Below are 17,433 nucleotides of genomic sequence, written 5' to 3'. Positions count from 1 at the left end.
AAGAAAGGATAAATTAAATACTTACCATTTACATCGACGTGGATAGAACTGGAGGGTATTATGCTGAGTGAAATAACTCAACCAGAGAAAGACAATTATCATATGGTTTCACTCATATGTGGAACATAGGAAGAAGCACAGAGGATCACAGGGGAAGTGAGGGAAATCTGAATGGGAAGCATCAGAGAGACAAACCCTGAGAGACTCTTAACTACAGGAAACAAACTGAGGGTTGCTGGAGGGGGAGGGAGTGGGGGGATGGGTAATTGGGTGATGGGCCTGAGCACTGGGTGTTACTGCAACTGATGAATTATTGAACTCTACAACTGAAACTGATGATGTACTATGTGTTAGCTAATTGAATTTAAATTAAAAAAGAAAGATGCTTTCTACACAGAAAAATAAAACAAAAAATAAAATACAATATCATCACATCATCCCTTTGCTTGAAAATCTCCAGGCTCATCCTTGCTTGTTAGAAAATCACATCTGCACAGCATGGCCAATACAATCTGTGTTCCATCTTCATCTGACTGTAAAGAACTTAGCTTCTACACTCTGCCCAGGACTCCTGCCTCAGAGAGCTTCTTATCATTGTGATTTCCAGAATGCACTTCTTTTCCTTTCCATGGAATACCTTTGTCTTACCTCTTGACCTCACAAACTCCTAATCACCTTTCAAGGCCTTGCTAAGGAGTACCTCATTTAAGAACTTTTCCTCTTCTCCTAATCAGAGAGAGCTCTTCCTTTCTGTAGACTCTCGGTCTGTTGTGATGGCTTAGTATTGATAACCTCTACGAAAATGAAACTGAAACTCTAAGAGGACAGAATCTCTGTCTTATCTGTTCTTCTACTCCCAGTGTGTGAATTGCAGAGAAGAGACACTCAAATATTAGTTGACTAAACAAATGACTCAGATGGCATTGGGAAAACAAAAACAAAAATAGGCCCCCCAGTGTTCCCTATAAGTTTAATTCTCCACATACTACTAAGAGTTGGTTTCATATTAAGTGTGTTCATCTTGCATACACATTAGCCACCGTGCTGAGCTGACCACGTTGTACTTCAGGCTACCTTACTGTCCTATTGTTGTCCTGTCTGTTGCCCCACTGATTTGCCCAATGCAAACCACAGGATATGCATTTTGTCTCTCATGTGCAATGACTGGCTTAGGCTAGAGTTACTTGGGATGGGGACACAAAGTCAAAGTTATAAGAAATTTAAGCACAACATGGTCTTTGCCTCATTAACTGCAATCATAGTAGCCAATTAGACTGCAATTTACTCCTCCAAGATTATTCATACTCCCTCTGCCAACCTTTCCTCACTGTCCTTTTCTAGGGTGAAGTCAGTTTCAGAGACCAAGTCTGGCCGGTTTCTTAGTAGCTTCCTTCGATGCTATTTGCCAAGTGTCTTTATAAAGTATTTCCTTTCATTGTAATGGCACCCATGGAGCCATCTCTGCTCCAACACTCACCAGTTTCAAGACTGCCCTGCAGTTCCTGCTCCCTGACACTGGTCTGCCTCTAGCATTTCCTGCTTGTGACCCCCTACTTCCCCTGGTCCTCCTGTCACTCCAGCTCTTTGTTTCCATTAGTCGCCTTCTCAGCATCATACAAATTGTCACTCTTCTTATTTAAAACCCATCCCTCAAAATCTGAACCTTCCCTTGAAATATATATGTTTGTATATGTCCTGTTTCTTGAAAGAATTTTTTTAACTTACCATTTGTTTTCATCGTCGAAGGAAATTATATAGTCATCCTGGATTTTGTGTTATTCTGTATGTATTATATAGTTAAATAGACTCAGACACTGTATGAGACACTGTAGGCCAGCAAGGACTTTGAAATCTTCCACACTGGCAGTTGTGGGTTGGGCTACATGATATTGTACTCAAGCCAGGATAAGCATAGAAATCTCTATGTATTTTTTGTCTTCTGTCCATAGACATCAACCTCAGTACTTACCTTTTTAATCATTTCACAATAGTTCATAAATTTAAAAAAATCTGATAAGAAGCTCTTAGTTGGGCCATATTTTCAAATGTCCGTGTGAAGTAAAGGTACATACAACTCTACTTTGAAAAGTCATAAAGATTCTCAGATGCAACATCACGGCAACTCTTTATCCTATATATTTACATGGACAAAACACAAATGTGTCCTGTGACCCTATCAATATGAGAACTGATTAGCTACTGTTCATGGAGGCAGTAAGGTAAGGTTTCTCTTTTTTTTTTTTTTATGCCTTAAAAAAACTCCCTTTGATTGTGGCCAAAAAAACCACATAACATAAAATGTACCACTGCATCATTTCTCAGTATGGTTACATATTGCATTTGTGGAAATGTCTAGCAGAGCCAAAGAAATGCCTTAAATTTTCCTCTTTCAGCAACAGGCTCGCTGTTTCTATTTGCAGAACTCCGTGATTGATAAACAGATCTAAATCAGTTTGTTTTTTATTTTTCCATCTCCCTTAAAGTTATATGAATTCTACTAGACATTATTACAATTCTCCTCTTCCTTAGTCTTTTCATAAAAATAGTAGTTGGCATTTATTGAGTATACACTTGGCACCAAAACCATGCTGATTTTGTGTCCAATTTAATAATTCTGTAGAGGTAAGTATTTTGGAGGTTCAGTGAATTTTCCAAGACTATTATTAATTAAGAGGCCAGGATAGGAAAAACTAACATCTAGTTTCCACATCCTCGACCTCAACCCCTGTGTTATACTTGGGGAGGGGGTATGCACAGCTATCATTGGTGTTTGATCCTTACTGTTCTCTCCTGATGACTTCAGTGCACATACATTAAAATTTATTGATCTGATTCCGACTACTTCCTTAACTCTCAATTGATTGAATTGTCTTTCTCTGCATGTTTATATTGTCCTTAAAAGCGCTGTGACTCAGGGAGCACACTGTCCCTGGGGAGCGGGCACATGGGGGCTTTGTAACAAGGCGCAGAAATACTTGTTAATTTGTTTTCAATTTTCCTCCTCAGAGGGCCTACCATTTACTTGGCCTTTTTAGTTGCAACAGCAAATTGGACTGATTGAGTGAATGGAAGAACTAATCTATGAAACCAGACCTAAAAGCTTACCCAGTTCAATCTGGACAGATAAATGTGGCGAGTATAGGATCAAGTGTATAGATTAATGAAGGCAGGAGGGATACGCTGATGGAATTTCAGAGGTTGTTTTACTGTAACACCACATAAAAATGAAAATCCGTTTTAAAGGGGTTGGGTGAATTCATGAATGGTGATAAGTAAAAGCTCTTATGGAAACAAGTATCTCAGAGCCTACTTCTAACTGCTTGCCCTGATATCGGTATGAAAAACTGTGTTTCATAGTATTCTGAAAAAGTCACAAATTCAACTTCTTTTGGTATTTTTAGAATCATTCTTACATATTTAACTAATCACTGGGGATGGAATAGTTTTCTACCACAGTAAACCCAAGAGATAAACCTTTTGCAAATGTTTCCACCCTCAACCCGGAAGTCTATGATCGCCATCTTCCTCCTATGTTTTAGTGGTGATCTGGAAACCATGTTGTATGTTGACTGGGACTTTTAAAAAAAAAACTGTAAGACATTCAAGGAACCGTCCTTTGCAAATTCTAGCCCTTTCTCTTCCAATCCCATTTGCTCTGTAACTAATAATAGTTCCTCCATGTGATTTGTCTTTGTTAGAAAAATGCATTAAGTTTTACAGAGTAATCTGAAATGGAAAATACACACACACACACACACACACACACACACACACACAGGCTAGTTGAGGGAAAATAGTAAAAACACAACATGGTGGAAAATTACCCTATAGGTATTAGAAATAATAGTCTATAAAGGGACAGAAGGTACCATGTATAACTTATGTTATACACGTAAACTTAATTTTGCCCAAGAATACAAAACCGGAATGTCTGACCTTTCAGAAACAGCAAGGAACACACACAAAATGTCAGCCAGTTCCACAGGCAAGAAACCAGCACACTGAGCTTGCCATTCCTTCTCCCTTCGTTGCCGTGTACAATCAGAGAGTACTGGCTGTTTGACCTCCTAAAAACTTAAATCTGCCCTTTTCTCTCCATCTCCACGGGCGATGGCCTTTCCTGGCACTGCAGTAGACAAACCAGCGTTCTTGTATCCAAAGTGACTCTGTTGTTTTCCATTTTTCACACTTCAGCCATGGTGTTTCCAAATGCCTGACTGACTGCGGAATGCTCTTGCCTAAAAACTTTTAGTCTCTTCCCATTGTCTGGAGAGAACGACCAAAACCTGATCATGACCATGTGGTTTGGCTCCGGCCTAGCCCCCAGACCTTCACTCCCTCTTCTGTTTCCTTCACACTCTGCATTCTAATTTCACTGTTTTCAGTTTATCCTGCAAATGATCTGTTTCTGCTCCTGCCCCAGGGCTTTGCACAGGATACTGCCCTTTCTGGGAACATTCTTCACCTTGCTCTAAACCTAGTTAGGTTATAATGATGTTTCAGAGTTCAACTCAGAGTGTAGTATTTTCCCTTACCAACCCAGGCAAGGTCAGATTTCTTTGTTTCATGTTCTCAGAGAAATCATTCTTTTTTTCATAAGAACTTGTCTTATTTTGTATCAAGAGCAGTGACTGGTAGATACTAGGAACTAAATTTTCATTGGATAAATGAATGCATGGCTTTTAGATATAATGGAACATAGAATAATGGAAACTTGTTTCCGTGTGTCCACAATACTCAGATTTTCAAACATATTAGCTCATAGCTGAAATAGGAAATCTAGTCTTTAGAATGGTAGTTGTCTGGTTTTGCTTTGTTTCTTAGTAGATGCAATTCTTCCCATTTCATAGTGTCATACACTCAACAACCTGGAGAGTAGGAGAGTATCATTCACTAATGCCTACAACATTTCATGCTATTACACGAAATGACAGTGCTAATTCATTTTTTTAAAGATTTATTTATTTATTTATTTGGCAGGCAGGGATCCCAAGTAGGCAGAGAGGCAGAGAGAGAGAGAGGTGGAAGCAGGCTCCCTGCTGAGCAGAGAGCCCGATGTGGGGCTCAATCCCAGAACCCTGGGATCATGACCTGAGCCGAAGGCAGAGGCTTTAACCCACTGAGCCACCTAGGCTCCCCTACAGTGCTAATTTAGAGAGAATTAAATCCACAGCAGGCCAGCTTTGGTGGCCTCGACTTCCTCTAGGTAGAGTAAGCTAGTCCTGGGGTGGCATTTTCCTCTCCTCAGGTGCTCAGCTTCCCCGGAATGTACCGTCTCTCTTCTTGCTTTTCTGGTCTCTATCTTCCGTGTTTGTTTGATGTCTGTCCTCATGTGTTAACTTTTGGAATCATTGAACGAGTTGTTACCCAAATCTGGGAAATCATGTCCAATGTGTTACTAGCCAATAAAGCAAAATCAAAAGAAAGTAATCCTCAAGTTTTCATCTTCGCGCGATGTGGGCCTCCTCTGTGCTCCACACAGTCAGTGTTGGTGAGTCTCGTCAGCTCCCAACTTCTGTCTTAGTCCAGTAGGATGATTTATTGGATCCTCTGGGGGAAAAAAATGAAGCCCCTTCAATTTGATCCATATTTTAACATCATTTTTATAGCAAATAAATATTTGCTAAGTAGTAGCATTATGCACATAAAATATCACGTGGGTAGAAATAAAAATATCTCATCCATTGCTTAGTGGGGCTTGTGCCCTCTGAGTCTCAAAATCATCACCTGTGACACGAGCTTTGACATGCTTTTTTTCCTTCTTAAAGCATTTTTAACAACATTATTGAGTCAAAAAAAAAATACATGTGAATGGTCTTTGGAAATCATAAATCTCAATATATGTTAATGTTATTCCGTAAATATGGTATTTTAGGATATCGTAGAGCCTACTGATAGTTGCTTTATTTTTCTTTGGAAACTTGCATTTTAAAGGTTGGATAAACTGGTACTCTTGATGGTTTGGTTTGCTTTGCTTTTTATTTATACAAGTAAATGGTTCTTACTAGGTATGTTTTATTAGGAAACCTCTACAGCACATGCACTTAATACCAAGAAAAATTCAATGGAAAGGTCTAAGTGAAGATTTTAAGTGGGGTTTAAAGAAAGGAAAGTAGGAAAAGCTTGCAGATGTGTGTAGAAATTAGCCTACAGAGAGAAGTTTGTCAAGTCACAGAAGTAGTATTAAAATACAGTTCAGGGAGTTAAGTACAAGAAAAACTGGTGAAAACAAGGAAGTATTTACCCATAGAATTAGGCAGAGTAAGAGTCACAGCTAAATATTTGACGTTTTATACTCAGTTACTCAAGATAATGGGCTGAGAAGTGCAAAGATTTGAAAGGACAAGATGATAAAGGAAGAGTGAGGAAGCAGGTGGGATCTGGTAGAACATGGCAAGAGACTGAATACCTCCATGCTAACTAGGCTAACCTCATTAATTTTTTTTTTTTTTTTTTTTTGTGCACAGCAAATTCTGCTTGTTTTGACTAACAAAAATTCTAGTGCAATGACTGAAAATGTTTGCTACCATCAGTATAAAATCTTTTTCTAGTTGGATGTGAAAGAGCTGAGTATCTTTCCCCAGCCTTTGTCCCATTTGGGAATGTCTTTGTTGCACCCCTCCCCCACCCACACCATCACCACAGCCAACGGTGCCCAGACTCTGGGAACACAGATTTTGCTATTTTTTCCCCCCAGTTATCTTGGAAGCCCTTAATTGTGCAATCTTCTTCCGTAAGTGCTATCTCCCTATATTTCTTTATTCTCTTTCAGGGATAGGTGATACCTGACAGCACCAGACCAGGTACAAGTCCCATTCCAAACCCAACTCTCTGGAGACATAAGGGAAAAGTGATGAAATAAGTTAAGAATAAAATAAATGCTACAGCTGATAATGTTTAAATAATTTATCCAAATGCACTCAATCATCTTTTCCAGTCCTTTCTTTCTTTTTTTTTTTTTTTAAGATTTTATTTATTTATTTGACAGACAGAGATCACAGGTAGACAGAGAGGCAGGCAGAGAGAGAGAGGTGGAAACAGGCTCCCTGCTGAGCAGACAGCCCGATGCGAGGCTCGATCCCAGAACCCTGGGATCATGACCTGAGCCGAAGGCAGAGGCTTTAACCCACTGAGCCACCCAGGCGCCCCTCCAGTCCTTTCTTGAGGCTCATTCACTGAAGGAGGAAATTTGTTCTGGAACTGTCTTAACTTGCCTTGTGGTCACCCTCATTGTTATCAAGTCACATTCCTTTCTTGGGTTCCCTTTTACAACCATATTGGGTTGACCAGTGGCATAACTAGTGGAGACTCAGAGAACCCAAAATGAAGTTCTGCTCTGCATAAACTCTTCCCAAGATGTTTCACTTTAATGCCATAATTTGTTAAAAGGAATAAAATAAGATCATGCATGTAAAGCATTTAGCATTGTGAGTGGCTTAAATTAATAAATAGATAAATGTTAATTATTACTCAGATGCACTTTAGTTTTCCTTTAACTAGATTTATAGTCCCATCTAAGCCAGTCTTTAATATACCAGTGTTCCCCAGACATGTGTGGTAAAGGACAATAGTTTTCTTTTTATTTTTGATCTTTTACAGAAAATATAAGAAAAAATATAATTTATGTAATTCTTATATAAAAATATAAGAACATGAAATTACTAGAAAAGTGTTTTTAAAAATACGAAATAAGTGCTCAGCATTTTTATTTTTATATTCAATAGATATAAAAAATACTCTTAAATTGTTACAGAAGTTTGTCAATGTTGTTGCTCCATTTCTGTACCGGTTTCCTTGCAGACCAGGAATAAACAATTGGTAGCTGGGCACAGGTCCCTGAACCATTCTTCACATAGTATTATGATGGAGACTATGTAATATATTTTATTATTTACCTTTCAAATGAAATAACCCTATTTCTAAAATGTTTTAAAGCATTCACTGACATTGTCATGGTGAGTTTATATATAAAGTTGGTTTCATTTGATATTTCTGCTGTAACAAAATTACAAATCACTAACTGCATCTGTAAAAGTCTTAAAATGGAAGATGAGGCAGCACCGATAATCCAACTTTGAGACGTCACTAAGCCCTGTTTTGATGAAGCTTCGGAGTATCTGTCAGACCAAGAAACTTGCATATATCCCTGTGTGCATGTGTTATCTGTTGACGTCATTCACTCAGCTCTTCCAGAACATTTTTTAAAAACTAGTAACAGCACTTTTTCTGGATTTGATTACGTACATTCAATCTGATTCCCTTCCCATAAAGCACTGTCAGTTTCACGTTTCTCTTTAAGGTAAAGCTCAGCAGAGTTAGCATATGACCCCGCATGTGTTGGAGAAGTAAACCATTGGGAAGCTGATGTGTGACAAAACAGCAGGACGCATTTGATCCGAGAGCTCAGTTTTACTCACAACACCACCCACTATGACACCCTCATCCCATTCGAGCCCTGCCCTCGGGAATTTATGACAGCCATGGATTGTGTTTTTCTAGGGGGATGGTTGACAACAGATGGCAGCCAACCCGATTTCCATTTTGTTCAATTTTTCTTTAATTGACGAATGGGGGATAAAGTTGTGCACAGGCTGGGTGAAGGGGAAAAGAGATTCATTTTGAATTACTCATGTTTTTACACTCTTAAGAATTTACTTTTTCGTCTCCTTACAATTATATAGAGAGATATGTCACCTTTGCCAACATGATAGCTTACGTCATTCATTACTATTTTCCATCTATATTTTCTTCCACATGTAGGCATAGATAAAAAGATCAGCAGATAAAATACATATTTTCTTTTAGTTGAAGGAGTAATTCCGTTGAATTAGCAGTTATCTGTATCAGTTATCAGTTGGCTTTCTGTAACCATGTAACACGGCACCACAGGAGATGATGTGTAGTAGAACAGTTAAGCATGTATGGCTGGTGCATGTGGGGTCAGGCGCAGCTTAGCTAAGTTGCTCTGTAGATCTCGTGCAGGACTTGAGTGTGTGTCTGGAAATAGGCTAGTGTAGGTTGAACATAGGTTCCCCTATGTCTGTCTTCAAGCAGGCTAGCCCAGGCATGCTCTCATGGCTGTGTACGAGGTGGAAGAGGCAGGCCAGGTACACAAGAGTTTGTGGAACCTCTACTTTCTTCAGCTTTTATTTGTTTCTATTTGGGAGGACATGTTAAATTACATACTAAAAGGCGTCGATCCAGGGGAGGGTGAAGAATACGGGCCATTTTTACAACTGATCACGTATCTAAAAAAGTAAATATTTTCAGCTGAACAATGAGTAGGAATAGTTAAATATATTTATCCTGATGAAAAATGTATTTGGGCAAGCTGCTTAACTCTATGATCAGTTACTTCATTTCTAAAGTGAAGATAATAATAGCACCAATTCCATAGAATTCTAGTGAGGGTTAAATTCATTGATTATGTAAAGTATGCAGCCCAGTGCCTGGTGCAGAGTATATGTAAGTAAGTATTAGTAAAAGTTATTAACATTATCATTATCATCATCGTTATAATGTTGAAGATTTCACTGTTGTGCGACAGGTATGTGGGGATGATGTATGATTGTATCAATACTTTCTTAAGCGTATTTATTTTGTAAGTTTTTTGCTAATATTTATAACACTGATACCATCTGTTCATGTTACAAGCGTTATTATTTTCAGAATTTACCCATGCCTATATTCTAGAGAAAACAGATTTAACATTATAGAACCAGTTGGCACATATTTTTATTTATAATCTTAAAATGTCTTACTCAAAGATGTCTTGTAAATACTTCATATTTTTATTTGTTTCTATTTTCTTGCTTTAATAAATTTTATACTAATGTTAAGGAAGGGTAGCAAGCGTAATGGTTAATACCAGTTTAATTGATATTTTCTAAAAATTTTGTGAACCTTTATTAATTTATTAATGGTAATAGGAACATATTCCAATGCTTCCCAGGCTCTAATATGCTTAGAGATCACCTGTAGTCTTGTTAAAATGCAAATTCTGATTTAGTAGGTCTGCAGTGAGGCCCCGGATTCTGCATCTCTCACAAATTCTCAGGTGAAGAAGTTGTTATGTAGTCCCTGAATAGCAAGGAGGTACATATATTCTTCTTATGTATATAGTTAAAAGTTCTTATATATGTATATATAATACATATGAAAATATACAAAAGCACAGTTATATTAATTAATTAATTAATTTAATTATTCAATATTTAATCGTTATAATAAATAATTATGTTCTTGCCACAATTCTAAACAAGTATGTCATTTAAAAAAATATTTATTCAATATAATATAATAAAGTAAAAATATATTTAATAAATAAATCAATTAATATGTCTAAAAATAAATCTTTTATTTATTTATAATATCTCTAAATGTCAAATAGCTTCTTTCTTGGCCAAAAAAAAAAAAAAAAGAAAAAGAAAAGAAAGAAAAAGAAAAGAAAATGTCTTCATTTACAATTTTTTTCTCAAGAAACTACTTAAGTAACAGCTTTTGGATCTACAAATCGAAGTCAGGAGAGATTTCTTTGTTGGTGAGAATATACTGGGAAACCACTGGGGCCTGTAATCAAATGAAAGCTGTTTCTTAAACCCAAATGTAATTATGTTTTAGTCTGAAGTACATGCACAAACAATTGGCTAATATTTTTCTTCCTGTGGGCATTCGTCATAGTCTAATATTATGAATATTTGATTGTGTAGAGTTTCAGATAAATACGTTAGTCAACTCGATTATCTGCTTTTGAGTGTTAATTACAAATTCTGTTTTGTCACTAAGTTCACTACTGTAAATTCTTCTAAAAGGTCAGAACATTCTTCCCTTTTATGTAATCTAAGGGGTGCTCCCCATTTTTTTAAAGATTTTTTTATTTATCTGAGAGAGAGAGAGAGAGCGCGCGCGCAAGAGGGGGTAGGAGCAGGGGCAGAAGCAAACTCTCCCCTGAGCAGGGAGCTCGACGCAGGACTCCGGGATCATGACCTGAGCCAAAAGCAGGCCCCCAACCAACGGAGCCAGCCGGGCGCCCTTCACCTTTCTTTTTCAAATGCTGGCCGGAGTCAGAGCAGTATCATTAAAGCATATATCATTGATTCCAAAGCTACAGAAGGTGAAGGAGAATGAGATAATTTTCTGTTGACTCCAGGATAAATTCTAGTAGATGAGATCTCTGAAGAGTAGGAAAGCAAGAACAAAACCAAGAATTCAGGTTAGGTGGATCTTTGGAATTCCCGTATGTAGGAATGTCTGTAGTGTTGAAACCTAGAAGGAATAATTAAACCACTAGTTCCCTGTCCATAATAACAGTGAACATTTGAGTGGCACTTTGCGATTCTATGTAGAGCTTATAAATATAACTATCAACATAACTACAGTTTACAACTCAATGTTGTAAATGTATAGTTTACAAATCACTTTGCACCTCTATTATCTTATTTGACATTTGCAAGAAACCTTTATGATTTGTTACTGATCTTCAAGGAAGAACTTGCAATCTGAGGCTCCCTCCTCTCAGCTTGGGGAACTGAACTCCAAAGTTCAGGGTCGGGGTCATTACTGAGATGTTGATGGGAGGGTACTGAGCTTTTGATGACTCTGAAATATAGAGCTTAATAGAATATGAACAGCAATTACTTATTGTGTATTTATTACTTTACAATTACTTATTGTGCTACAGGCTAGTACATGTCAAATATTTCTCTACCCTCTCTTTTTAATCCATTGGAGATTTGCCCTGTATTCTAATAAATGCTGTAAATGTATCTGGAATGCCTAATTTTTATGTTTTCCTTTGGAAATAATGGAGGTGTAGATGCCATTGGTAGGCAAACTTGCAGATACTAACCAAAACGTAAATTTTCTTTTGGTCCTAGATAGATGCTGGGATGAAAGCAATTTACAGGCTACTACTTGCGTATCTTTACCAGAAACCCCAGTGCATAACACACCTTTTGGGCTTTTCCAGCGACGAAAGTCATGAAAATTCCCACTTAAATGGTTTACATTTGTATACATGAAAATAAGTGCAATCCAAGTTCAATTTGGGAATACATAGCTCTTCAGTAATTTGAAATGAGATGAATAGCCCCTCCCCATGTGTCTCGGTTGGGACGTCCTCAAAATGTACCTGAGAGCAGAGTTGGCAAAATTTTTTGGCAAATCACCACAGAGCGAACATTATAGACATTGCAGGCCATACGAGCTCTGTCTCGACAATTCACCCCTGAACTTTAGAGTGTGAGGGTGGGCAGCTGTGTCTGGCCCTTAGTCTGTAGTGTGCTGGACTGAGACCCTCACAGTCACTCCTAGTTCTTGGGTTATGGTTATCCTGAGTTACTGGCTCTTCGCTAGTTCTGGGTTATGGAACAGGGGTCTTTCCTTCCCTATGCCTCTTCTTTCATCCTGAACCGGGAAGCCTCAGGAGAGGAATTCTGCAACACAGATGATGCGTTCAGTTCACCACAACCACAAAGAAGGAGATACGAAATATTTGTCTATTTGTTCTGTTTCTCCGTCCTCGAGTGGATGATGGTGTCTGGCAGTGGCACAAATTAATAGTGAGGCTTCTGCTGGGACTCAGCTGTCTGTCGATTTTGTTGTGGTGTCGGGGGCTCTGCATGTAGGCAGGCAAGACGAGGAAAAGACACTTCAAACTCCATTTCTGCTTTGTTTCGGCACTTTCTGAGAGTTTCTATTTAAGCTGAAATTTAAATAAGCGTTCTCATATTATCACGGCTGGTTTTAGAGAATCTTGCTGGCGCTCTCATCGGATTACTCAAGGATATTGGAGCCATACGGTCGGTTAGGGCTGCGATGCTAAGCCAACTGGGGTTCCTTCTTTCTTCAGCACTTTGGCTCCTCTATATGGGGGGGGGGGTCTCACACTGCAGGCTCGTGGGCTCTGTCTCCAACCCGTGATCTATATGCTGTCGAAAAACAAAAACAAGAACTAAGACATAGCTGCCACCACGAAAAGGAAATTTTAGAAACCCGATTTTCTTTTTTCCTTTGGAAAACCAGACTTAACTGAAGATCTGAGGTTTTTCTTTTCTACCCTTCTGTCTCTTCAACACTGAGCCCGACAGTAGGGGGCGCACGTAGCCTCCTGATGGTGTCTTGATCACAGCAGCCCCTTCACTGGAGCCCACCTGCTCAGGAGAGGCATAGAGTTTGTGACCCCTGCTGGGCACATGTGCCCTAGGGACCTCATCAGTGACAGTGCCCACCTGTGGGACTTCTCACACCATCTGTCCCTCTAAAGCATATTGTGGGACTCGGACACGAATCTGTGACTGGGTTGACTGTATGGTTATTACCGAGAGCAGGCATGTTTATGGGTTATGTTTTGTTCATTTGCTCATTGCCACATTTTCCCCACAAGTAAATATCTTTCAGAAGTCAGTCCCAAGAAAAAGAAAAGATTTTCTCTCTTCCGAATTTTTAGAACATACAGACTTTCTGTTTCCATCTGGGACACCAGAAGGTTCATAACTCAGTTTAACAATGCATCATAATTCTGGAGATATTTCTCTCCTTATTTGATAATTATATTAATAGTAGTTACAAAAGTGAACACAAATATACACGTTGCACAATTTATCTTGCAAGAGACTGGGCTTCAACATGTCAGTGTATAAGTGTTACTATTGTCTCAGAAACATTCTCTGTGTTGACAATAGATGTGTATCCCTAAAACACGAACCGGGCTATGTCATTATTCCCTTGCTTACTCAAGAAGGGATGTCTACATATCTACCTCTTGCTCATAAGAAGTCTATGTAATTATCAGGGTGCCCAAGACCCTATCACATTTCTCTAATCTGCCTTCCTGTCCATATATCTGTGAAGTCGCTGGCCCAGCTCCCAGAAGGAGAATGTGGAATGACTTCCTCAGAAACCCCAGAAACAAACATTTCATCCAAAAAGACTTAGTGTCAGATGTCCTTAAGGTATACTCTGAGTACAAAGGACTTATTCCCCATCAAGGATCTTCATTTTGTTTCACGTGCACCTTAGAGAAAAGACTGTGCATATCTCATTTGCCGATGGGAGTGCCATCATCCTGCATCAAGGCATTGGGGACCAGATGGGAGTAAGGGTTGACTTCTCTGTGGAACTGCTTTTCTAGCTGGAGGCCTGGTGTCTCCAGGTAAAAGTCAGTCAATGATGTGGCTCAACGGGTCAGCTTTTCTCCACTCCACTCCCAACTGGATTTGAGATGAGCTTTAACTGGTCTCAAATAATTTACTTGGATGCCTTGGCCTGCCTTGATAAAAGACAAGTGACACAAGGGAGTCTAATTTGTCATGGAAGGTGCACGTTGAAACAATATGTTGTCTTTATTAGTCTTTTGGGGACAAGCCAGCTAGTTTTACAGCATTCCGCTTTATTTCCCTCATCATGACGTGTGAACACGCACCCCCTTTGTCAGTCTTCCTTCTGCAGCCTGGCCTGATTAACTCCTCGAGTCTGTTGTTTATTAGCAGAAGTAATGGGGTGATATTTGGAAAAATAGGATTTAGTGGAAAGCCAGAACATTTATTTAGATGGGATCTCATTCAAACCTGAGCTAGCATCATCTAGAAGAAATGAAGGCCTACATAAATTCCTTTGGGAGAGTCTAAGCCCATTTTTTGGCTACTTTTAATCTCATCAAATTAATCACTGGATCTGTTATCTTCATCATGAAAAGAGTTTGCCATTAACAAAACCTGTTCCTCTTGGAAAACTATTAGCTTTCAGCGAATTAAAGTAATAGGGCACTCTGAATAAATTGTATCCCGCAAGAGACACCATTTGTTAATTCACACCCTCATGGGAAATATTGAAAGAACCTTTCTACACGCAATATTGTCACATTCCTTATTATGGTTAGCATAACTTTAACTCTGACGAGTTTTATTTTTAGTCCCTAAAGGATGTGTTTTTCAGAGTGTGTACAGAAAATAATGTTTTTTTTGTTGTTTTTTTTTTAAAGATTTTATTTATTTATTTGACAGAGAGAAATCACAAGTAGATGGAGAGGCAGGCAGAGAGAGAGAGGAGGAAGCAGGCTCCCTGCTGAGCAGAGAGCCCGATGTGGGACTCGATCCCAGGACCCTGAGATCATGACCTGAGCCAAAGGCAGCGGCTTAACCCACTGAGCCACCCAGGCGCCCCAGAAAATAATGTTTTAAAAGAAAAGAAAAGCAAGTTATTTTCTGTAGTCATAAAACTCTATTAAGGTGAATTTTTTTTTCAAGTACAGTGGTATTTTTTAAAAGATCAGTGACAAGAAAGCTCTGTTTTTGCATTTGTGTTTCATATATATAAAATAGCACAGTGTTGAACTATTTAAAATGACCACAAAAACAATTTAAGTGGCTTCTGTGTCTATAACAGGGAAGACTGAATTTTTAAATTATTATTATTTTTTAAAAGACTATTTATCAGAGAGAGGGAAAGCACAAGCAGGGGAACTGCAGGCAGAGCAGGCAGAGGGAGAAGCAAAAGCTCCCCGCTGAGCGAGGACTCTGATGCAGGACTGGGTCGCAGGACCCGGGGATCTTGACCTGAGCAAAAGGGGGAGGCTTAGCCAACTGAACCACCCAGGCGCCCCTTAAATTGTCAGTTAAGGTTTATAAGTGTGTGAAGCCGCTCTTGAATATTTATGTCATTAATGATACTCATAAGGTAGTGAGCTTTGTGCTGTCCACTAGTGGGGACTGTAGCACCGAGAGTCATGGCACTTAATTCATGTTACCCTTTCCAGAAAGGCCGGGGGTGGGGGGGGGTGGCGGTCAGGGAAGCTTCTGATGTTTCTCTGTAAGAATTCCAGTGGGGCTCCAAAGCATGGAATGAGGTCATTATTTCCAGCTCCTGTCCCTACGGCCGGCCGACTGACGCAACATCCAGCCTCGGCTCTGGTGGCTGGTTAGCGAGCCAGCTGACCCTCCCAGTTTTAGTGTGAAGTTTCAGATTGTGTCTTTGTAGGTAAAACCTCTCCCCCTGTCATATCAGTGATCCAGGGCATGGCTAGCGGCTATCAGGTTAACATATTCCTTTGGAAATATCGCAAATAGGTGATCAAATATCATAAATATAAATTTTATTTTGTTTAGCCTAAAATGAGCTAATCATATAAAGTATATGATGCTACTTTAACGTGCTTTTTCTGGTTATACTCTGGTTGAACCAGACGGTTCTTTTGGCTCACGTCTCCTAGTTTCCTACGAAAGGACACGCGTACTCTTGCTAATGCATGTTCCCCCCAGGAGCAGCAGATCCTTCTCTGTTCGTTGTATATTGAAAAAAGTCCCCGGACAAACATCCATGCAGGACCAGGTGCGGCCGGTGATCCCTGCCCCAGGGCCGACTCCTTCAGCCTAGTGGACAGGTTTCTGGAGGGAAGAAGAAAAAGTTCAGAGAAACTCCCATTGTTTTCTCTAACTGTCATTTCTTCCTCTTCTCTCGACAGGAACTTTTTACGCCTGAATGCAAGTTTAAAGAATCTGTTTTTGAAAACTATTACGTAATTTACTCATCTATGCTGTACAGACAACAGGAATCTGGTAGAGCCTGGTTTTTGGGATTGAATAAAGAAGGGCAAGTCATGAAAGGAAACAGAGTAAAGAAAACCAAACCAGCAGCTCATTTTCTACCCAAGCCATTGGAAGGTGAGTGTTATGTGAACATCATCCCTCTCGGTCTGTGACACATTTATTTTTCCCCATTGCTAACTCTACACTGGCCCCAAGGAACCCTCATGGAATGCTAGAGATTTTCCATATCTTGATCTGAGTGGTGGCCACACAGATGTCTACTTAAGGGATGAATTTAAGATTTGTACACTTCACTGTGCATATGTGTGTGTTTATATATTTTATAGACATATTATACATACATATATACACAGATTGACAAATATATAAAAATATATCACATATATCCATATATAGCTAAGTTTCACAAATTATGGAATGCAAGTATTTTCCCATTTTGATGGTATCCAGCTGAAAGTCATCACATCCTTGTGAATTACTATAATTACAGAAAATGAGCTAATCTCTTGGCCTTTAAAGAGCTTGCTGGTGTCACCTGTCCCTTCCAGAGTGAACTTGGGTGTGGCACCTCCTTCTTTAATAGTCACTCGTAAACAATGACACCTTCACTTTCACTTTTATCAGACTTTCAGAGAGCAGGCTATAAAGCGTTGCTAATTAATCAGAAACTCCTGCACCTTTCTCGTTAAGGATTCTGCCAGGAGTGCCCTTTACCTTGTCGTTAATATTTGAGAACTAGAAAAAAAAAAATTGAACATGAGGCATTTCAAAAATGTTGTCTAGTCAAATACTTTTGTTTACCTTTGGCAGAAAAGCAGATCTACGAAAACTAAATAAACACTTTCATCTAACTTAGTTTGATTTTCTTTTTTTTTTTTTTTTTTTGTCC

At 39.0% G+C, this 17,433-nt stretch overlaps 1 protein-coding gene across 2 annotated transcripts in view; it reads left to right on the top strand.

Moving 5' to 3' along the window:
* FGF14 (fibroblast growth factor 14) overlaps positions 1-17,433 on the top strand; it is a 597,992-nt gene that overhangs the window by 577,198 nt on the left and 3,361 nt on the right. For both annotated transcript variants that reach the window (XM_059377578.1, XM_059377579.1), the window contains exon 4: positions 16,460-16,658. In XM_059377578.1, the coding sequence (XP_059233561.1) occupies positions 16,460-16,658 (199 nt within the window). The remainder of the gene's footprint in view (positions 1-16,459; positions 16,659-17,433) is intronic.

This window comes from Mustela nigripes, chromosome 15, assembly GCF_022355385.1.
Source record: "Mustela nigripes isolate SB6536 chromosome 15, MUSNIG.SB6536, whole genome shotgun sequence".
In the NCBI taxonomy this organism is placed as follows: domain Eukaryota; kingdom Metazoa; phylum Chordata; class Mammalia; order Carnivora; family Mustelidae; genus Mustela; species Mustela nigripes.
The sequence above is the reverse complement of the archived record's forward strand: the minus strand, read 5'-3'. Positions and strand labels throughout refer to the sequence as shown.